Source organism: Balaenoptera borealis, assembly GCF_965194805.1.
Source record: "Balaenoptera borealis genome assembly, chromosome: 16".
Classification (NCBI taxonomy): domain Eukaryota; kingdom Metazoa; phylum Chordata; class Mammalia; order Artiodactyla; family Balaenopteridae; genus Balaenoptera; species Balaenoptera borealis.
This window is the reverse complement of record NC_138872.1, coordinates 67,043,078-67,066,422: the sequence shown is the minus strand read 5'-3', so window position 1 is coordinate 67,066,422 and position 23,345 is coordinate 67,043,078. Positions and strand designations below refer to the sequence as shown.

General features: G+C 45.1%; 1 protein-coding gene across 2 annotated transcripts in view; it reads right to left on the bottom strand.

Annotated features, from left to right (window-relative positions):
• Positions 1 to 5,372: 5,372 nt before the first annotated feature.
• EEF2K (eukaryotic elongation factor 2 kinase) overlaps positions 5,373 to 23,345 on the bottom strand; it is a 60,180-nt gene continuing 42,207 nt past the window's right edge. For both annotated transcript variants that reach the window (XM_082362470.1, XM_082362469.1), the window contains exons 12-18: positions 21,703 to 21,780; positions 20,775 to 20,837; positions 19,193 to 19,327; positions 18,871 to 19,059; positions 14,122 to 14,246; positions 10,000 to 10,178; positions 5,373 to 8,252 (exon numbers count right to left, since the gene is read on the bottom strand). In XM_082362470.1, the coding sequence (XP_082218596.1) occupies positions 8,143 to 8,252; positions 10,000 to 10,178; positions 14,122 to 14,246; positions 18,871 to 19,059; positions 19,193 to 19,327; positions 20,775 to 20,837; positions 21,703 to 21,780 (879 nt within the window). In that variant the 3' untranslated portion in view covers positions 5,373 to 8,142. The remainder of the gene's footprint in view (positions 8,253 to 9,999; positions 10,179 to 14,121; positions 14,247 to 18,870; positions 19,060 to 19,192; positions 19,328 to 20,774; positions 20,838 to 21,702; positions 21,781 to 23,345) is intronic.

The following is a 23,345-nucleotide window of genomic DNA, read 5'->3' as shown; positions in this document are numbered from 1 at the left end:
TAAGACTCAAAGTACTATAAAACATGGCCCTTCTCATTATTGATCTTACCATCTCACTGAGGAGCTAAGACATACCCAAGTGAAAAATTAAATGCTGAAAACTAAACATGTGTATACAAAGTAATAATAAATAAAATTCTTACTTTGATAATTTTATCAAAGTTCTTCATGTGTATAATATCAATTCTACAAGGCTTGTTATCAAAATAAACAGTATGCCTACTCCTTCCACGCCAGGGAACCACTTTCAACTTTTAGCTGATTCTTTTTGTGTTTCTCTCCATATGTCTAAACAACATATTGCTGCTTTTTTTGTTTCCTCCCTCCCTCCCTCCCTCTCACCGCCTCTCTCCCTCTCTCTCTCTCTCTCTTTCAGCTTTAGGCGTTTCCTATTGACTTCCTGCTAAGGAAGATAAGAATTTAACCTTAATCATCCCACCTCTGCCATCACAAACACCTCAACCCTCCTAAAAGTGTTGTCTCGTAATTTCATTTGAACAATAATTAGTAAATGCTACTCACTAAGCTTGAGCTTAGCTATGTACTCAACTATGATTATTTTTCCTTTTCTGGAAAATATTGTTTACCTTATTCTTTACTTAATAATTACCTTTAAAAAAATGTACCTACTTTCTATGAATTCATCCCTAATTCAACTTCAAACTGTCCATCCTTGCCACACAGACACATGAGGTGTTCTATCGCTTCAACTTTTTGAAGACATGTCTCCCACAGCATCCTGACAGGGGCCCTAAACTCTAGGTTTATGGTAAGGCCACCATGTTGAGATGGCCCTTCACCCTCACCTGGGCACTGACTTTGTCTCACTCTTATGCTGGACCTCACACATTTCTTGTTATTCCCCCCACACTGGCCCTCTTTTGATAGAGCAACTCTTCCAGTGGCTTCTGGAGGAACAGTATTTGAGAGGTTACTTTCTTGAGAATTTACATGTCTGAAATTGTCTTTATTTCACGCTTATGCTTCATTAATAGTTTGGGCATATGATTCTAGGTTAAAGTGTATTTTCCCCAGAATTCAGAAGCCATCAGCTTCCAACTTCCAGTGTTACTGTTGAGTTGTCTGATGTTATTCTGATTCTCAGTCATTTGTATGAAACTTGTTCTTTCCCTCTGAAAGTTTCCAGGATCTTTTCCCTGTCCTCAGTGTTCTGAAATTTCATGAAGATGAGTCTTGGCATAGGTCTAATTTTATCAATTGTGCTAGATACTTAATGGGCCCTATTGTTCTGGAGACACACATCCTTCAGTCCAAGAAATGTTCTCAACATTTTTAAAAGACTCTCTTGGGGACTTCCCTGGTGGTCCAGTGGTTAAGACTCTGTGCTTCCATTGCAGGGGGCATGGGTTTGATTCCTGCTAGGAGAACTAAGACCCCTGCATGCTGCACCAAAAAAAAAAAAAAGATTCTCTCCCCTCTACTTTCTCTAACTCTGTTTTAAGTTAGGCTCCTAGACTTATAAAAAAATTTTTTTTTCTTTTATTTTAGTTAAGACTACTACATTTATTTTTTTCCAGTAGATACTACTTAGTATTAAGAGCTCTAATTCTTTGGAACTAATTTCCTTTATAATTGGAAAAACTAAAATTGTGCAGGAAGTCAGAAAGAAATATATGTAGGAAGAAAAACAAATGGATACCTCAAATGGCTCATAAAAGGAAAAAAAACCAAACTCAGTCCTAACCAGACTTATGAATTCCTTTTGGTGATCTTAAATACTGATAAGTATATCAAGGTAGGAGAAAAGAAAGCAAACCTTTTTGGAACCTTCATTGTATTACAATGAAAGCATTTGCTTACTTCTAAATGATTTGCATACTGGTAGGACTGAGTTACACTTCTTTACATTTTAATCTATATGCTAAATATAATTCAGTAAAAATATCTATATCTACATGTACGCTTAATTTCTAGTAGAAGGCTATATGAAAATTTTGACTTTGAAACTAGGATCGTAGAATTCTGGTTCTAAATTTTAAAAAGCCAAGGAAAGACCATTAAAAACTACACATACATAATCTTAGGCTCTTCTTAGCTAATTTCTCCACAAAGCAAAAATGGTAACAATTATAATGGTTCCATCGGGGAACAGTTGTACAGCCCAGAGTGCGTGCTCCTCTAGCTCCTAGAATTTCCTCTCCTATTCTTTAGCTTTTTTTGTTCTTTTGCTTGTTCCACTTCCTGGGAGATTTCCTCAACTTCATTTTCCAACCCTTCTAATAAGTTACTCATTTTTGTAAGGGTATATTCGATTTACAAGAGCTCTCTGCTGTGTGAATTCTTTTTTTTTTTTAAACATCTTTATTGGAGTATAATTGCTTTACAATGGTGTGTTAGTTTCTGCTGTATAACAAAGTGAATCAGCTATACCTATACATATATCCCCATATCCCCTCCCTCTTGCGTCTCCCTCCCACCCTCCCTAACCCACCCCTCTAGGGGGACACAAAGCACCGAACTGATCTCCCTGTGCTATGTGGCTGCTTCCCACTAGCTATTTTACATTTGGTAGTGTATATATGTCCATGCCACTCTCTCACTTTGTCCCAGCTTACCCTTCCCCCTCCCTGTGTCAAGTCCATTCTCTCTGTGTCTTTATTCCTGTCCTGCCTCTAGGTTCATCAGAACCCTTTTTTTTTAGATTCCATATATGTGCGTTAGCATACGGTATTTGTTTTCTCTTTCTGACTTACTTCACTCTGTATGACAGACTCTAGCAAGACCTGTATGCAAAAAACTATAAGACACTGATGAAAGAAATTAAAGACAATACAAACAGGTGGAGAGATATACCATGTTCTTGGATTGGAAGAATCAACATTGTGAAAATGACTATACTACCCAAAGCAATCTACAGATTCAATGCAATCCCTATCAAATTACCAATAGCATTTTTTTACAGAACTAGAACAAAAAATTTTACAATGTGTATGGAAACACAAAAAGACCCTGAATAGCCAAAGTAATCTTGAGAAAGAAAAATAGAGCTGGAGGAATCAGGCTCCCTGACCTCAGACTATACTACAAAGCTACAGTAATCAAGACAGTACGGTACTGGCACAAAAACAGAAACATAAATCAATGGAACAGGATAGAAAGCCCAAAGATGAACCCATGCACATATGGTCACCTTATCTTTGATAAAGGAGTTAAGAATATACAATGGAGAAAAGACAGCCTCTTCAATAAGTGGTGCTGGGAAAACTGTGTGAATTCTTAGAATCACATCTTGATCCTTTTTTCATGGACACAACATTTTATCTAAGGATATTGATAGTATTTTATTACTTGAAGTTTTCTTCTCCAGGCATATTGTTTCCTCCAAGATGCTGTCTGCTCTTGGTTCTATTTGTCTGTTACATGAAATGCCTTCCTTACATATGGATCTTTGGGTGGCTGTTCAAGTTTAACAACAGGGCTCTAATATGTTATCTGGGAATTTCTGTAGGTGTGGGCGGGACTTGGTGGGTGAGGCTTTTTTTGTGAGGTGCTCTGGCCAGCCTGTTTCATTAGGGGGAAGTACCTTAAGTCTTTTATCTTAGGCTAGTCAGATTCTCAAGAAATTTCTTCAATTGTCTACCTTCCCCCAGGAGGGACAAAGTCAGCTGCCAGTGTCTGGCAGCACAGGGGGAAAGAAGGCTGGTGGACACTCTACAGCCAATACAGAAACTTCCACCAATCCTCCTTTCAGTAGAGTAGCCTCACTCTCTACTGTGCCTGGTGTCCTAGGCTTCTGCAGGGTGATGGAGTGGCAGCTGGCTGGCTACACAGGGGAGCTGAGTGGGTCTAGAGGTCTGATGCTTTGTCTTTCAACTGAACCTACAGTTTTAGCCCCATTTCACTCCCCCTTCCAGAGGTTCCTGGTGCCAATTCTTCAGCCTTTTGGGGGGGGGGGTCTTCAATGATGAAAACTGGGTTCTTAGATTTTCCTACTGCTGACCTAGGATCCAGCCTTCTTGGGTCTGCTAACTCAATCACAGTCTATCTGCTTTCCAGCATCCAAAATTTTGTTACTGTTGATGCCTCTTCCTTTTCACCCTCATGGGCTTATGCCATTAAGAAAATCTCTTTCCTGTCATTTTAGTGGAGACTTAGGAGCAAATGGACCTAAATATGTGTTCAATATACCATGTAGAGTTATGGTATATTGTTCAAATTTCTTAAAATTCTGAAAATTTTTAAAGAAATTCTCATACCAGTAACGAAGATTTTCTTAAGTTTTAGATCACAAAGCATCTTTAACATTCATTTTCTTTGAAACTGATGACAACTATGTAATGATAAAGATTATTGTTTTATAGATGAGAAAAACCAAGAAAAACGAAGAGGTACACATCCTTTATTTACAGCAAACAGAAAATGTATGTGCCAAATCTAGAAGTTTTTGTTTTATAAGAATTTATTAGAAATGTTAAAAATCAAGAAACCTTGCATAAAAAAATCCAATTTTCAGCAGCTTGAAAAATTGGAAAATGGGGCAACACTGGGCCCACACTCCCCATGGGGACAACCATTCGGAGTTGAATCTGGACTGCCTCTTTCAGGTGGGGCTGAGCCCTCCAATTCACCCCACCTCCACCCAGCTACTTCACTCATGTGTTACCAGGAGACATTTGAATTTGAGACCAGAAAGAAAGAAACCAAGAAAGAAAGGCAAAATGGAACCTAATATATATTCAAAAATAAATCTATAATGCAAGCCACTTCTCTGGGTCTACCCAGTGTCCACCTTGTCTAGGTTAAAGGGGTACCGCAGAGATTAGAAAAGTGAGTAACAGGCACAAATGCAGAGAATATGCATATTTTATCTCCTTTCCCCCACACAAGCTGCATATACTTGTGTAAACATTTGTTGATTTCTAAAACATGTCTAGTACTGCAGACAAATGTGCTGGGACGAAAGGAAATGAAGTCACTAAGACAGCAACAACACTAATTTACCTGGCTTGGTTCATCAAGGTTGCATTTGATGATAAATTCCCACAGGGCCTCAGGTGAGGAGGAGGGGATAAGGATATCCAGGTGCACAGGGGTTAGGGATTTTTTCCTACTTACATCCATAAAGCCTGCTTTTTTTCTTTCTCAACCTGCAGCAAAACTGAAAGAGACATTACACTCCAGTTTAACTTTAAATTTTATTCCCAGGATCCTCTAAATAAAAGCAGCTCTCAAATCCTAGCTCCAGCTTAGCCTCTAACCAGCAGGGTACTTGGAAAGAGTCTACCTTTCAGAACCTTGGATTCTCCATCTGTGATTGAAGATGCAAATTACATCTCCAACTCTGCTAATCTCCTGGACCTTCCCCTGTTTCTTGCACCTGAAAAGTTTCTGAGGTCTCCAGTTGGAGACCAGTTGGGCTGGAATGTCCTGGGGTTTTTTTGCTTTTTGCTTTTTTTTTTTTTTTGGCATGTCTAGCATTTGTGGAAAAAGATGCCCTAACCAGCTTTAGAAGGCACAGAACTAGCTTTTGAAAGTGGAATAAGTTCTGCTGGCTCAGAAGGATCTCAGTATTTTGCAGATCATTTTGCTCTCAATGGTCCTTAAAGAAGCATTTGCCTAGCTATCCCAGCCTCCTGCAGGAGAAGGGGACTGCCCTGACATTAAGGCCATGTGAGCGGGTGGAATTACAGGGGTGACTGTTCAAGCCAATCCAGACAAGGAATCATTAACTGGTTGGAGGAACCAGAGCCACAAAGAGTGAGTGCTGTGACTAGGGCTGGATCTCCATTGTTCATGAATTTACTGAGTGTCTACTCTGTGCTAAGGCAGTTTTTAAGCACTGGAGACCAAAATAAAAATTGAGATGACTCTTGCCCTCAGGGTTTAATATAGTTGCTCTTAAGTCAGGATTAGAGCAGGGGTTGGCAAACTCTAGCCCAGGCAGGCTGTTTTGTCAATAAAGTTTTATTGGAACGCCAGCCATGCTCATTCGTTTAGGTATCGGTCACCGATGTTTCTGCACTACAACAGCAGGGCTAAGTAGTTGCAACAGAGACCATATGACCCACAAAGCCTAAAATATTTACTATCTGGCCCTTTACAAAAAAGTTGTCGATCCCTGTGTTAGAGGAAAGCACTGACATATAACTAAGAAATGAGACAGGTAGTCAGGGAACATAAATGATTTGCATAATAAAATCTCAAAGAGCAAGGAGGCTGGTTAAACTAACAAAAGCATGAATTTTATGAGGCTTGACACCTTTGAAGAGATAAGTCAAAATAAAGTTGCTCCTAACTTACATTTAACAAATGCAAATTAACTACATGCACTGGTTTAAAACACGCAAACAACTTAAGACAAGCCAACTACTTGATCTGTGCAAACAGAAAAAGGGTGATCAGTTCCAACTTCTAAAGGAAACTGGTTGTGATGAGTCCAAATACAAAAACAGGGATACTGTCATTTATAGGTGCTCTAAAGGATTTTTCAAGGGTAATTTTGACTCTGCTTGATTTTTCCTTTAGGGCACACACTGAACTTTGGAACCTAATGCATGCACAGGGTCATGACTTCACAGTACTTAACACTAACATGCTAAAGGACCTGTCTCAATGAACAGGTAAGAATGGTTTGTATGGAAATTCCCTGGAGGTCCAGTGGTTAGGACCCTGAGCTTCCACTGCAGGAGGAACCGGATTCAATCCCTGGTTGGGGAACTAAGTTCCCACAAGCCGAGTGGTGCGGCCAAAAAAAAAAAAAGAATGGTTTGTATGTTACACTCTGTTTTTTTTATGTTTTCATTTTTAAACAAAGGAAGAGAGGCTGCTTTAGCACTTGGGGTTGATCAAAGCAGTCTGTTTTCTTTGCTATTTGAAACACCAACTAAAATCAAACTGGTGTTAAATCTGAATTCCTTCTAAAGAGAATGCTCATTAAATACAGATAGCCATAGCCTGGCCCTGGGGAAACCACTGGAATTAATGAGTGTTTACAGTTCTTGCCCTTTCATTCTCCAACAGCTTAGACAAATCTCAAGGGACTGCTGCTGAAAGCATCCTGCTGCTAATAACAAGAAAATCACCAAGCTTCAAGCAGAAAATGCCAAGGACAGGGGTTGGGGAGCAGATTCTTCATAAGAACACCAGGTGCTAAGAAAATACGGAGGAATACGGTACCAAGGGTACTTCAGTATATTGTGGATGCTGCCATTGAGATGCAGGGTACATGTCCGCTTGGAGGACAGGCTCCAACTTTCCAAGCCACTGTCCTTACATGTAAAAGCTCTGAGGTGCGCCCAAAAAGGTGCACAGTAGCTGATGGAGGAGTTAGAGGTAGTAAAAGTGTGCATATAGAAATCAAACCTATTTTGTAAAGCCCACTGTAGACAGCATGCTTCAGAATGGAATTTGGCTGTATTCCAGAAAATAAGCTGCATTTCAGGAAGGACATTAAACTAAAAGATTAGAAAACATGGGAATTCCCTGGCAGGCCTGTGGTTAGGCCACGGCACTTTCACTGCTGAGGGCCCGGGTTCAATTCCTGGTTGGGGAACTAAGATCCCCCCCAAAAAGAAAAGAGTGTGCGGGTCCTCCCCCATGACAGAAGGGGGCCTGGGTGATGTACAGTCTCATATCCACCAAAAAATGCCAGCACACTTCCAAATGCTCTGAGAAAGAAGGCTTTGCACTAAGTCATGACACTACACACCCCATGGAAAGTTAATGTGCAGCTCTACTGTACCCCATCGCATCCTGACTCAGGAAACACAGGCTCTGTGGGCCTGAGATTTCAGCCCAGCCTGAAAAGGCTGATGAGCAAAGCCTTAGTATTTTCCATCCAGGGGAGAAAAGATACATTTTCTTACATCTCATGACAAAAAACAACAATAACAACAACAAAACATAGAAGAAGAACCTCAAAGAGATATGTTGGTTCATTAGGCTGCTTTTTCAATCCCCCTCCCCCAAAATGCTGCCCTAGGGGACAGCTGCAGTGTCTCCACTGGTAGCAAAGACATTTTCAAGAGTCAACAATAAAATACAAAAGTAGATTTACAACACGCTAAAAATATTTGCCTCCTCCGGCCCCAAAACAACGCTAAATAAGTAAAGAAGTCTTTTTCTTTCCTCCACTCCTAGCCCTTTAGCTTGGGACTGGCTGGCAGTGATTTTTCCAGCAAGTTATTCTTCCATCTGTGCCCAGGCCTCCTCGGCTTTCTCGTAGTACTGGTTGGCCAGCCGGCCCTTCATGGCTTCCATTGCTGCCTCGGCTGCCTTGGTGTACAAGTCGCCTGAAAGAAAGTAAAGTGGGGCACAGAGAGGTGAAGCACCTGTTATTTTTGCCACCCAGTGTCCCCGACCCCCTCTCTAGAAGATCACCCTGAGGTTACCCTTTCTTGCCTCTCCTTCCACATAACCTGGGTGGGGCTCTGGGTGGGCATGTGATTCAAGCCTGGCCAATCAAAGCACTTCCCCATTCCCCACCAGGCCACAGGGACTGGTCCACATTTAGGCACAGCCAATCAGAGTAAGCCATCTCAATAAGCACAGTGATTGGTTTAGGGATGGGTAGGTGATTCCAACTGAGCCAATGAGAATCAGGCTGAGGGCTTTTACAGGGCAAATTGGGAATATATGAAAGTAGAAAAGATAAAGTATAAGAAATAAAAATTATGAACAACCTCATGTCAGTTCTGGACAGGTTTTGCCACCAAACGAATTTATGCAAAACATATAAAAACACTTGGTTTTCAGAGCTTTTTGGATTTAGAAGTTTCAAATAAAGGATTGTAGAGTTGCAGTATTATTTGCTTGATTTTGTTACACCACCTTAACAAAAAACTTTTAAACTTAGCCTCATCCTATACCTGTGAAATCAGGAGTTCAGTATGTCTATCATGTTATTTAAAAAAATACATATAGGGACTTCCCTGGTGGTGCAGTGGTTAAGAATCCACCTGCCAATGCAGGGAACACAGGTTCGATACCTGGTCCGGGGAGATCCCACATGTCGTGGAGCAACTAAGCCCATGCACAACTACCGAGCCAGCATTCTAGAGCCCACGAGCCACAACTACTGAGCCTGCACACCACAACTACTGAAGTCCACGCACCCTAGAGCTCGCACACCACAACTACTGAGCCTGCGTGCTGCAACTACTGAAGCCTGCGTCAATAGAGCCTGTGCTCTGCAACAAGAGAAGCCACCGCAATGAGAAGCCCACACGCTGCAAGGAAGAGTAGCCCCCACTCATCGCAACTAGAGAAAGCCCGCATGCAGCAACGAAGACCCAATGCAGCCCCAAAATAAAAAAATAAAAACATAAATACACATATATATATATTTCATATATATATAAAAGTGTGAATCAACTGATGAATGTATAAACAAAATGTAGTATCTATACAATAGAATATTATTCAGCAATAAAAAGGAATAAAGGACTGATACATGCTACAACATGAATGAACCTTGAAAGAAGCCAAGACACAGAAGGTCACCTATTATACGATCCCATTTATATGAAATGACCAGAATAAGTAAATCTATAAAGATGAAAAGTAGGTTAGTGGTTGCCAGGGATGGAGGGAGGGGGAAATAGGGAGTCGCTGCTAACAGGTACCAGGTTTCGTTCTGGTGTGATGGAAATGTTCTGGAATTAGGTAGTGCTGATGATGGTATAATACTGTGAATATACTAAAAACCACTGAACTTTACACTTTAAAATGTTGAATTTTATGTTATGAAAATGTCAGCTCAATTTGTGAATTACAAACAAACCTCCCAAACTCCTAATATTTGACTATTAAAATAAAAATGTTCATCTGCATACCAACTGCATAAAGCCCCCTTCTAAGCCAGCATCATATGGGTATCCAGCCTGGCAAAAATACAGGGCCAGTACAAATCTTTCTCCCAACCAGAACTGAAAGAAGAGACTCAGTCTTGCATGTTGTTGTAATTCCCAGCGAGACAGGAATTATGTCTCTCACTGTCTAGCACTGTCCCACCCCAGGGGCAGGTCTGCCAGGCCCTACCTGATCTCTGCGGGTTCTTCTCCAGCCCGCAGCCGCCTGTGAACAGCATCTCTGCCTCCCTGGCCAGAAGCAGATACCGGGGCTCATCTTGCATCCCATCATACTCCCCACCTTCATCACAGTCAGTTGTCTCCAGGGCAGTGTTGTACCAGAGTAGAGCCTCTTGCCAGCTTTGGGACCTTGCCAAGAGATACAGAGGAAAAAGAGGGAAGTTACCATAGCAACAGGGCAGGAAGGAGGAGGCCCATCAGCAGGAAGGGTAAGTCAGGAATCCCAATGGGGCCACCACCTATGATTCAGGACGCATAGTACCCAATGCCACCACATCTAAAGGGTGTCATTCACATTGTAGATTTACATACTTATTACAATAGTGGTCAAGCATTTTCCCTAAAAAAATTGGTACAGTACAACAATTTTCCAACAGATGGAAGTAGAGCATCTTGAGGAAGGGGAACACTTTCCTCATTTGCACAAAATCACCCTATGGGAATTCCCTGGTGGTGCAGTGATTAGGACTCAGTGCTTTCACTGCTGTGGCCCGGGTTCAGTCTCTGGTCGTGGAACTAAGGTCCTGAAAGCCACACAGTGAGGCAAAAATTAAAAAAAAAAATCACCGTATGGGTGATTTTTGCATTAGCAGTGGCTGGTATCCCAGCCAATTTGCCCTATGACTCACACAGGAGAGAAGGTGGTTGGGGGACTCTTTGTCAAGGCCTCCAGAACCTTCTCACAGCAGTCACTCAGCCTCATCTTTTGCTCTGCCTCTTCTGGCCAGCTCTGGCTCTACTCCAGCAAATGCAGAGTTTACCCGGAATAGCTGACTTCCCCCTTCTGGCTCTGCCCTCTACCCTCAACTCTTTCTCCTACTGCAGCACATGAATGGCCAAACCACCAAGGGCGTATGCTGAATTCAAGTTCCAGCTGAATCTGAACAATACAAAATAAAGAGCAAAGAGGGCAGTGGGCTCTTTTCCTTGGGGTGTACTAATGCATATTACCAAACATGTGAGTAACTATTTAGAGTACATCAGGAACGAGCAAAGAGAGACACAGATAAGAAGGTCTATGGGCCTCATGAAATGTTCCAGGAGCAACAGCTATATATTTATGGACCTGGCTCTACCCTCCAGTCTTAGCTCCTGTCAACCTCCTCCCATGCCAGGCTCGTTGGGTCACGTTCTCCTCCCCGAACGTGCCAGCTCCTGTCTGCTCCTTGGCTTTTGTACTTATTGCTCCCTCTGCTTAGAACGTCCTTCCTTCAACTCTTCCCATACCTGGCTCCTCATCTCTCCAACCTCAGCTCAACTTCTTCAGAGATGCTGTCCCCAAACACCCTATTTCTTATAATCACCTCAATCTGTAATTCTCCTGTTTACTTATTTACTTGCTTATTATGGTTTCCCTGACTAGAACATAAGCCCCAAGAAGGTTGGGACCTTGTCTGTTCTATTCACTGCTGCATTCCCAGGGTCTGGCAAACAGCACAGCCTCTCTAAATGTCTGTTGAAGTGGCTGGCTAGGATGGTGTCAGGAGATAACTTCCCTTTTTTATAAAATAAAATGGAGTCAAGGTTATTTGAAAATTACTGGTGACACACCCAAAAAATCAGGGTTTTAACAGTGGATTGGAAGCCACTAAACTAGATGATCTCACTTCTTTCAGCTTTGACCCTCCCCAGTCTTGAAGGGCAAGGCAGAATCCCCCCAACACATTAAATGTAGAAGAAGGGAAAGGGCCTACTCTCTCCCCACCCACCCCTACCCAACTCTGCACCCAGCGGTTAGCATGTCTACCCTGCCTTGGAATTTCCAATGACTTTTCCTTGTCCTATGAGATGGTAACTTCTAAGGGGGTCAAAACCCCTTAAAATGCAAATAGCTGACCCTCAATTAATGCTCCCTGAATGGAAGAGGCTGGAGCTGGTTGGAATGAGGAAGAAGAGTAAGAAAAAGACTATAGCAGAAGTTACAGAAGAAAATCTTGATAGATTTAACTACAAAATATTAAAAACCAGCATGTCCCCAGACCCAATAAACAATGGTCATTGTGTGGCACATGTGCCATCCCCTGCCCCCCCAAATCTATGATAGCCATCTCTCTTTTTTTTTGGCCACACCTTGTGTCATGGGGAACTTCCCACACCGAGGATCGAACCCATGCTCCCTGCAGTGGAAGCACGGAGTCTTAACCAAAGGACCACCAGGGAAGCCTTTTTTTTTTTAATTTAACACTATCTTTTTTTTTTTTTTTGGTAGCCATCTCAGAAAATTTTTTTAAAGCCAACTCATATACCAGAGTTAACAGTGTTAATATATTAAAATTTTTTACACGGAATTCCCTGGTGGTCCAGTGGTTAGGACTCCATGCTTCCACAGCAGGGGGGCATGGGTTCAATCCCTGGTTGGGGAACTAAGATCCTGCATGCCACACGGTGGGGAGGGGGGGGGGGAATATATATATATATATATACACACACACACATGAATATATATATATATGAATATATATATATATATATATATATAATTCTTACAAATCAAAAACAAAAAAACTATTGTCTCAAATTAAAAAGAGAAAGTAGACAGAGGACATAAGGAGAAAACACATACAGCAAAGATTTTTTTTAAGGGCCTCAGATACAGATATTCAATGCCCAGCTCCAGCTCCCCACACCCATGCGGTGGTGCTTCCCCACTGCACTCAATGGGCACCACAGATGTTGGCATTTGATCAGACACAATTGTGTCGTGTCTGTTTTGTTTACCTCCCCTCCATGCCAGTGTAATTCTGAGTCCCCTAAGAAGTAGGCTAATGTACAGTCCACTGGAGGAGAGGTGAAAAGACCTAAGTTTTGGCTCCACTACTTACTGGCTACTTGACTATGGACAAGCCCCTTCACTTCTCAGAACTACAGTTTACTCATCCATAAAATAAGCCCCCAAATGCCTGCCCTGTCTGTGTCAAAGAGATGTGTTGGTTCATTCATTCAAACAACTACTGAGCCAGGCCCTGCACTAAGCACTGGGACTGAAGAGATGCAGGAGACCCAATTCTAGTTCTCAGTGAAATAAAATCACAGATATGAAAGTGCATCCAAATATAGGGGAGCATTACTGTTACAACGCAGTAGGTAGCTGACAAATGTTTGCATGACATGTAATTCAGGCAGGATGTCATGTATCCAGATGTTTTAGACCCTGAGAGCTTGATGTGACAGACCCACAGCCCTGACTTTCCTTCTAAACCCAGTGAGAGGGACATGAACACTTGACCCACAGAGGAGGGAACTGCCAAACTGCCCCAGTCCTGGAGGTTTAGACAATGAATGTGCCCACCCTGCTCCCTGCGCCTGAGGACAACAGGGGGAAGCAGAGATCCACTGGGAGCCACAGAGGGTGAGCAATGGGTCCCACTAAGAGTTCAATTCCCCCAACCATCCTCTGCTCCTGGATTTCTGGGACCTCCCACTGGCCAAGCCAAAGAGCCGAGATGAAGCTGCCATTCTCCCCTCTTCCCACCGCAGAACCCAGTCCTGGCATCTCTGCCAGAGGGATAACCGAAAAGCTGTTGACACCTGCAGGATTGTAGCCATCAGGAGTCTTAAAACCACTCTGGAAAACTCACACCAGGCTTGACCTCCCCTGGAGCTTGCTTCCTTCCCTCCCCTCCCTCTCAGAAGTGAAAAACAGTAAGAATAAAAACAAAAGTAGGAAGAGTCAATTAAAATCACCCCTAATTCTAACATCTAAGGACAACCGCTCTGGACCTCATGCTACATATCCTTTCAAACTCTTTCTCAGGCACATCTTTACATAAAATGGCTAAGATGCCATTTACCTCTCACTTCATGTGCCAGGCACAGTGAGGATTACAGGCAGCATCTCATTTAACCCTCATACAATGACACACAACCACCCTAGGATGCAGGTTCTGTAATAGCTTCCATTTTACACAGTGAAGAAACTGAGGCCAGGGAGGTAAAACTACTTGTCCACGGTCACTGGGCTGGTACTCAGGGGAGCCACATCTGGAACCCAGGTCTGTCCTAACACTGGAGGGGAAGCTCCCACCTGCAGCCCAGGTTCCCACCAGTGTCACCTGAGCCATGGTCACAGTACCTGTCTGGGCTGAGGTTCTGGCCAGTGTCAAAGGCTCGTGCCACCAGGATCATGGACTGTCTGTCGCCAGCTTCAGCTGCCTTCAGTAAGTAATCAAATCCTTTGGTTTTATTCTCTTCTGTCTCCTGTTAACACAAACCAAAGACGGGGAGAGAAAAGGAAATGAGGCTTACACGGGAGGGGCTGCCAGAATCTCACTCATCAATTTTCCCTGTTTCTTGAATTGTTTTGAGAGCTCCAGGCTGGGGCTGCGGTAGAATTGCACATCATGAGAAAGAGAACAGGGCTTCCCCTGCTGCAAAGAGCTCCTGGGGGTTCCCATCAGGCAGGGAGAAATGGAAGCTTAGCTCACTCCCGCTCGCTCTCCTCTATCTGCTCTGATTCCTCCAGAGACCACATCATCTCTCGCCTCCAGCAGGGGCTCCCTGCTTCCAATTCTTTTTACATTTTTTAGCATCTTTATTGAGATATAATTCACATAACATACAACTCACTCATTTAAAGTGTACAACTCAATAGTTCTTAGTATAATCACAGATTGTGCAACCAGCACCATAATCAATTTCAGGATATTTTCATCAAGCTGAGAAGGATTCAAAACACCATACCCTCTAACCATTACCTCCCAATTGTTCCATCCCACCCAGCCCTAGGCAACCACTAATCTACATTCTGTTTCTAGAGATTTCCCTATTGTGGATATTTTATATAAATGTAATCATATAACATGTGGTCTATGGACTTCCCTGGCGGTCCAGGGGTTAAGAATCTGCGCTTCCCTTGCAAGGGGCGCGGGTCCGATCCCTGGTCAGGGAACTAGGATCTCGCATGCCGCTTGGCTCAGCCAAAAAACAAAACAAAACAAAAAACATGTGGTTTAGTGTGACTGGCTTTTTTCACTTGGCGTAAATTTTTTTTTTAATAAATTTATTTATTTTTGGCTGCATTGGGTCTTCGTTGCTGCGTGTGGTCTTCCTCTAATTGCAGCAGGCAGGGGCTACTCTTTGTTGCAGTGCGTGGGCTTCTCATTGCAGGGCTTCTCTTGTTGCAGAGCACACGCTGTAGGCACACGGGCTTCAGTAGTTGTGGCTCGCGGGCTCTAGAGCACAGGCTCAGTAGTTGTGGCGCATGGGCCTAGTTGCTCCGCGGCATGTGGGATCTTCCCAGACCAGGGCTCGAACCCGTGTCCCCTGCACTGGCAGGCAGACTCTTAACCCCTGCACCACCAAGGAAGCCCGTATCCAGTCCCTCCTGATCTCATTCCCTGTCACAATTTCCCCCCAGCACTTAAGAACAATGCTTGGCACAGGCAGTGCTCAATAAAGGTCAGTTATTTTTACTTCTGTTGGAAATATTTTCATTTGTTAATTATTATCTGTATTACAACCTTATCTGCCTGAAAAGTTTGCTGTTGTGAATAAGGACCTAGGACGGTGCCCAGAGTGTAGGAGATACTCAAAAAGCATGTGCTGGATAAATGAATGTCTTAGCAAGACAACAGGAAAAGGCCCTAAGAATGGGGGTTTTGGGGAAAGCGGGAGATGGGCCAGCAGCCTTTCAGGGCATGTGGCCATGGTTTTCTTTGCTGCCAGATTCTGTCCTGGAGAGAAAGGCCTTTGGGACACCTGCAGATGAGAAAACTGAAATAGCTTCTACATCCCTTTACAAAGGTGCTCGGGTGCAGTTGGTGTAAACAGCCTGAGATCACAGGGAGAGTTACCAGGGAGTCTCAGCGAGAGTGGTCTCCCCAGTCCTGGCCCCTAACCACTCATCCTGGACCCTGGCATTCCTTTATTCAGGCCTCAAACCCTTCTGAGTGTCCTCTCTGTGCCAGATGCTGGGAGAACAGGCCAAACGCAGTGGGTACACTGGAGCCGGCTCTGCAGGCTTGTGAGAACCGATGTGAAAGCAAGCCAGTCATAAAACACAGCCATTATTAAAAATTAAATTATGTACACTTACAATTAAATGAAAGGTAACAAATACCCAAAGGTCATCACTTCCTAATTATTTTACTATATTTTACTGTTGTCTGTCCTCTTGAGGTTATTTATATCTATTGCAGGGCTTCTCAACCTTGGCACTACTGGCATTTTAGATGACATAATTCTGTGTTACAGGGACTGTCCTGTGCATTGTAGATGTTTGGAAGCATCCCTGCCCTCTACCCACTAGATGCCAGTTGCACTCCCAGAGTTGTGACAACCAAAGATGTCTCCAGACACTGCCAAGTGTCCCCTGGAGAAGGAGGAGGCAAAATGACTGGTTGAGAACCACCAGCCTGTGGAATCTTCATGGTGGACATGCTATATAATGGTGTGCTGTTGTGCGTTTCCTCCAACTCCATGCTCAGTGATGTCATCTTAGTGCTTGCACATTGGCCGTGGTAGAAGCAGTTATACCACGAGATGGCAAAAAATATTAATAATGCAGATTAATTTGAAAGTGTGCCGTATCTGTAGCCATTACATTGTGACTAGCACAAGAAAATGGAGAAACATTCTTCAGTATTTAAAACTATTGTCTGATTCAGCAAAGAAGTTGCTCGTATCAGCAGCAAATAAATGAAGTTCCAACTCTGACAAAGGACTTGCTTATTTCACTTTCATCTTACTCACTAAAGTAAGTGAAAGTATCAACCAGTATCTAATGTCAGAACTTCATGCCTCCATCAACTGCAACCAAAGGTGGGCTACAGACATGAGTTCCACAAAAATGAGCGAAGGAATTCTGTAAGGATCAATTGACTATATAGAATTCACAACAGAGTATTTTTATGATTTGTAAACTGTATGCTCCACGTTCCTTATATCTGTAAATGTATAATAAACTTACAAGTAGATGTATAATAAATGTACATACATATATGTGCAAACATTCCCTCCCCACCTGCAAGAGCCAGTTGTTAAGCATTTATCAGCACACCACTGGCTAAATGAGATATATTCAGTCCACTCCTCAGATACATTCATGCTCCACTCCTCAGGGAGCATGGAGACGAGAGAAAGAGGAACAAATCAACTGCCTGTCAAAACCCCCTCCCCCAACCAAGCCTGCCCTTCACCATCTAAAACAGGAAATAAAAATGGTTGTAAGTTACCCCTGACCGCATGCCAAAGGATGTATTTGACTGAACCATATGAAACTGCCAATATTCTACCTTCATGACCTACAAAAATGGTTCAACTTAGTATGTCCAAGTCTGGTCACTGCAGCAATTTTTGAGATATCATAAGAATGGAACCAACCCAAGTGTCCATCAACAGGGCACAGGTTAAATAAAGTACCTGTACAATGGAATGTTACTCAGCTGTCAAAAAGAATGCGGAAGCTGTCTCTACAGCACTGAGGGAAAAAGTCTGCAGGACACTGCAGAAATAGGGTCTTTCCAAACAGACAGATGTAACTAGTTAAGATGACGGCAGACTGGAGTAGGGTGGGCCCTAAACTCCATAGGACGGGTGTCTTCGTAAAAAAAGAGACACAGAGGCACAGAGACACACACACAGAGAAAAGGCCATGTGAAGATGGAAACAGAGATTGGAGTGAAGTACCTACAGACCAAGGAACACCCAAGATTGCCTCCAGTCACTAGAAGCTAGAAAATCATGGCCTGTCAACACACTGATTTTGGACTTCTGGCCTCTAGAACCGTGAAAGAATGAATTTCTGTTGTTTTAAGCCCCCCAGTTTGTGGTTATTAGTTATGGCAGCCCTAGGAAATGAATACCCTCTTGGAATTACATGTGAGAAACTAATAACGATGGTTACCCCTTATCAGGAGAATGAGAAGATGGAGGAAAAGGTGGGAGGGAGATTTTTCACTGTAAACCTTTTCACATTAAAAAAACTTTTCGTCACATGAATGTATTAACTATTTTAAAAGTTAAATAAATCAAGGACTTTTGGGTGTCTTCCCACACCCTCTTCCAGTCTGAGACCCCCAACCTGCTGGGCCATGGCGAGGCCCACAGAGGAGGGCTGGTGCCCTGTGCCCACACCAGGCCCAGCCTCGTCCGGCTGCAAGCCTGGCCCACGTGACAGAGAGCTGGAGACATTTACGCTGGGAGCACGTGCACACCAAGGGCCTCTCAACTTCTCTAAGGGAAGGATCACACTCCCTAGGCCACGTCAGGTCCTGTCCACTGTGCCCATAGACCAGGGGAGTGATGAGAGAGCAGGCACCCTCACGGGTTCCCATCACACCCATCCTGCCCGGGCCCCTCTCCAGCCTCATCTCCTGCACCTTCTCACGCTCCACACTCCAGCTGCACTGATCGCCTCCTGTCCTCTCACCCCAACCCTGTCTCCCCAGGGCCTGGGCCCGCGCTGTCCCCTCTGCCCACGCTCCCCCTCCCACACTCTGCCTGGCTGACTCCACTGGGCCTGCAGGTCCACCTTAGGGATCACTTTATTCATTCGTTCCACAGACGAATGCTGATTTTCTAGTGTGTGCCAGGTCTGTTCTAGCCACTAGGGACAGAGCTGGAACTGCCAATCAAGAAACCCCAGCTACGGCCCTTCCTCATTTATTTGCAGTAGCATCTGCTGCTTCTCCCACCGCACCACGTCGCAACTGCCTGGGAATGTGACTGTCACCTTCCACTCAGTCCCCAAGGCCAGAGACCAATTCTATCAGCGTCAACTAACTTGGAAGTGCCTGGTCCCAAACTGATGCTCGGGAAATTTCTGAGGCATAAACCCAGGGAGGGAAGGGTGATGGGTTGACTGAGCCCCCGGCCCCCTCACCTTCAGAAAGACGTCCGCCAGGATGTGGTGGGGCAGCTGCGAGTACATGAGTCCCAGGCCCACGATGGCCTCCAGCTCGCCCAGGTCGGCTGCGTGCTCCAGGTGGAAGATCGCCGACTCCCGGTCCCACTCCTCGTCCTTCTCGCAGAAGCGCCCGCCCTCATGGTAGCGCACCATGGCCAGATGGACCTGCCACACAGACGGCAGGTGGGCCTGGCTGCTTGGAGGCCGCAGCCGCAGCCAAGGGCCTCCCAGCCAGCCTGGGGGAGGAAGCGATTCTAGGGGGAGGCGCCGGGTTAATGCAGAGAGGGCATCACCATACCTTCCCCAAAATGGACTTCCCGATTCTCTTCTCAAGGTCCAGAGCGTTGAGCCTCTGCACTTCCAGGGCCACGGCTGAAGGCCTCGGCAGGTGGAGACGAGAGGAGTTGAGGAGATTCCACTTCTCCACACAGACCTGAAGGGAGGACCGGGCATTTACAGGCCAGAGAAGCGAGGGGCTGGGGATGGACACACCCTCCCAGCTGCGAAAGTCGGTCTGGCAAGTTAAGGGGCGTGGACCTGTACGGTGTCAAGTTTTCCTGGACAAACCCGGCTCCATTTCCAGTCACTTGAATTACGCCAGCTTGTGGGCACTGAGGGAATGTTGTAGCAACAGGACACAAAGGCTAGCACACTGCACTGCAGCAGTTCAAAGAAGTGCCTCCTCACTTATCCATCTGACTTAGGTTGGGGAGTTTCAACCCTGAGCTGTTCCTCTGCCAGCTCCCCACACAAGGCACCAGAAGAGCCTGACTTCAGACCTGGCAGCAAATCCACTGTGCTTTCCCTGTGCATCCACAGGGACCTTCAGGAGATGGGCTTAGAAAACACATCATGTCTCCCAGCTAAAAACATCCCTGTCCAAAGTTCTCGCAGGACAGAGCCAGGCTGCTGTGTGTGTGTGTCTGTGTGTACGCACACTAAACATCCTACAATGCACAGGGCATCCTCCACAAAAAAGAATGACCCAGCCCAGAATGTCAGTGGTGCTGGGATCAAACGACCCTGCCTCCGCACCACGCTGTGGCCTTGACCCAACTGAGAAATACCTTGTGGTAAGGAAATACTGTGTGATAAATAATCTGTGTTCTGGAAGCAGCAAGAGTCAAGCCTGCCCCGGGGATCAGGAAAGGCTCCTGGAGAAGGTGTCACTGGGGTCCAGCCTGGGAGAGCAGACAGGCTTGAGGAGATATGACCACAGGGGAGGAAGGACCTTGCAGGCAGGAGAGAGACTCGCCTTAGCAAAGGCTGGAGGGTGAGAGGTTCAAAATGTGGTTCAGAGTCAGCTAGAGAAGAGCGTTTCGGAGGCTGGTCTTTCCCACATTGGCCTGATGATAATCACCTGAGATACTTCTTCCAACTATTAGCCAGGTAACCTGGGGAGAGTCGCTTAAGACCCCCTTTTTCTAATACATCAAAAGAGGATGAATAACATTAGCCTGTCTCAGTGGGTGGCTGCAAGAATTAAATTTTTGGGGGCTGCACCACGCAGCTTGTACGAACTTCCCCAACCAGGGATTGAACCCGGGCCACGGCAATGAGAGCCCGGAATTCTAACCGCTAGGCCACCAGGGAACTCTCTAGACATAAACTAATGTATACTGGAAGGCGTTGTGAGCTGTGGCCTCCAGGACAGGCCATCCTGACCTTCTCTAATTCTCCCCGCTGATTCTGCAGCGTCACACCCAGGAGCTCAAAAAGTATTTGCCGAGGGGACTGGCTCCTTTGCAAAATCGTCCTTTAGGAGACATGCGAAGCACCTGGGCAGGCAGAAGCGACATGATGTGAGGGGGAAGAAACAGAAACAGAGTCTGAAAAAGGCAAGCACGCAGCCACGACGAGGATTCCTGGGGGCACATTACCCGTCCGGAGCTGCCCAGGCTGTCTTCGTCCGACTCGTACCTCCGGTTACTGTTTGAGTGGCCCTGATGGAGACATAGATTAGAGTGATCCAAAGAGCAGCCTTCCTCCCAAGAACCTCCTTCGGGGGAACCGGTCCAGCCCTCCCAGGGGATCCTCCTCAGGGAACTGGCTCGGCCCCCCAGGAAGCTGGCACCTTCATCTGCCAAGCAGAGAGGATGCTGGGTAACAGGCAGGACTGATGTGCTGGGGCAGCCGCAGCCTCCCTCTCGCTCTCACCATGTGCATGGACGGAACCGACTCAAAGGCACAGGATCCCAGCAGACAGGCACCAAGAAAACTGGGCCACGTGCTTCACTCAGCCAAAGCTCCCATCGCCTGTCTATATATATTCGCAGTAACAAAGCCGAGACCAGAGGCTCCCGGCAAGACCGCCCACAGCGCTCATGCTCCATTCTGGCACCTGGTAAAACCTCTAACTGGCTGATACTGCCTAAGACCACCCGCACCAGGATGCTGCTGAAAAGATACCGTAGGGCATCTTTCATCCTCTGCAGCCTTCCCGAGGGACTGCTGGAATCCCATGCCTTTGAGCTGGGCCCTCCCACCTACCAGCACCATTCTGGCCCACTGCCCAGCATCCTCTCTGCTTAGCAACCAGAGGTCCAGCTTCAGCTTCACTGTAAGATGTGTCCGCCATGTTCAACCTGTGTCTAATCCCCCATGCTTGTCCCCTTACTAAAACTTACTAGTCCACGTTACCCTGTTTTATCTTCTGCCCTGCATTTATCTTTATCTGAAATGATTTATTTATTACTTTACTTTATGCTCTTACCACCCATTCACATTCCCCCCTCCGCCCCAGCCCTCTATCCTCCTGGACAACTAGGCAACAGGGGACTCTGTTCTCATTTCCTTGGGGTTCCTTACATGTTCTCGGGGCTCTGGGTCGTCCAGCTCACCCCGCTTCTCACTGGGGTATCCGCTGTCTCCACTGTTCTCAGAGTCCTGCGGAGAAAAGATGGCCCTAGGGTCTCAGTGGTCCTCTGAGTACCTGGTGGTGGTGATATCTGGAATCCCAGTCATTTGCTTTCCCTCCTTTGTCCCATCACCCCACAACATTCTCTTCTTCCTACCCTTGCTGGTTGGGTGACAAGGGAGCGGTAAAAAAATAGTGGCGAAGAATGTGGGCTCTGGAGCCAGACAGTCTAGGCTCAAATCCGAGCTTTGTAACTCACCAGCTATGACTCTGGATAGCTGCTCAGCCTCTCTGAGCTTCGGTTTCCCTAGCTATGGGGATTCATTATAACTACCTACATCAAGCGGCTGTGAGGATGAAATGAGATGTCACGCTCAGAGTGTGGATCGTAGTAAGTGCCATTGTTAAGAGTGACTCACCCATTTCACAGGCAGAAAAACAAAGCCTGGTTTAAAGGATATGACCCATGGATAAAAATGCAGCATTGGAGACGCAGACCTACTAGAGAATGGACTTGAGGATACGGGGAGGGGGAAGGGTACGCTGGGACAAAGTGACAGAGTGGCATGGACATATATACACTACCAAAAGTAAAACCGATAGCTAGTGGGAAGCAGCCGCATAGCACAGGGAGATCAGCTCGGTGCTTTGTGACCACCTAGAGGCGTGGGAAAGGGAGGGTGGGAGGGAGACGCAAGAGGGAAGAGATATGGGGATATATGTATATGTATAGCTGATTCACTTTGTTATAAAGCAGAAACTAACACACCATTGTAAAGCAATTAAACTCCAATAAAGATGTTTAAAAAAAAATGCAGCACTGGGAACAATTATTTACTACAACTAAGCCCTCTGCCAAAACCGCACACATCACCTGGGCATATGTTTTATTCTTCTAGATCTGAGTTCTGTTGTGAAAAGGAACCTGGTATAATTTCGAATCTCTAAAACTTCAGTCATTTGTCTACCAACGTTAAGTTCTGGCCATATCCGCATGTCACCTGCATCACTGTTCAACTAAAACTTTTATTTTTTTCCTCCTTCATTCCACTGAGAAACATTTCAAACACACAAATAAGAACAGAGAATCCTAAAATGAACTCCTGTGCACCTGTTGCCAAGTTTTGTCAACTCTTAACACTAGGCCTTAGTTACTTTAGATCTTTTATTTCTAAAAGGAATTAAAACATTGCTGTTAAAATTTAGACCTCTTATGAGTCCCCTCTGCATCCCATTCTCTTCCTCCTTCAGATAAAACTCTTCTCATGAATTCATACTTCTGTTTTATTATTTTTCTTTTTTTTTTTTAAAGGGATTTTCAATTTTACTCATTTTTTTAAAAATTAATTTATTTATTTTTGGCTGTGTTGGGTCTTCATTTCTGTGCGAGGGCTTTCTCTAGTTGTGGCAAGCGGGGGCCACTCTTCATCGCGGTGCGCGGGCCTCTCACTATCGCAGCCTCTCTTGTTGCGGAGCACAGGATCCAGACGCGCAGGCTCAGCAGTTGTGGCTCACGGGCCTAGCTGCCCCGCGGCATGTGGGATCTTCCCAGACCAGGGCTCGAACCCGTGTCCCCTGCATTAGCAGGCAGATT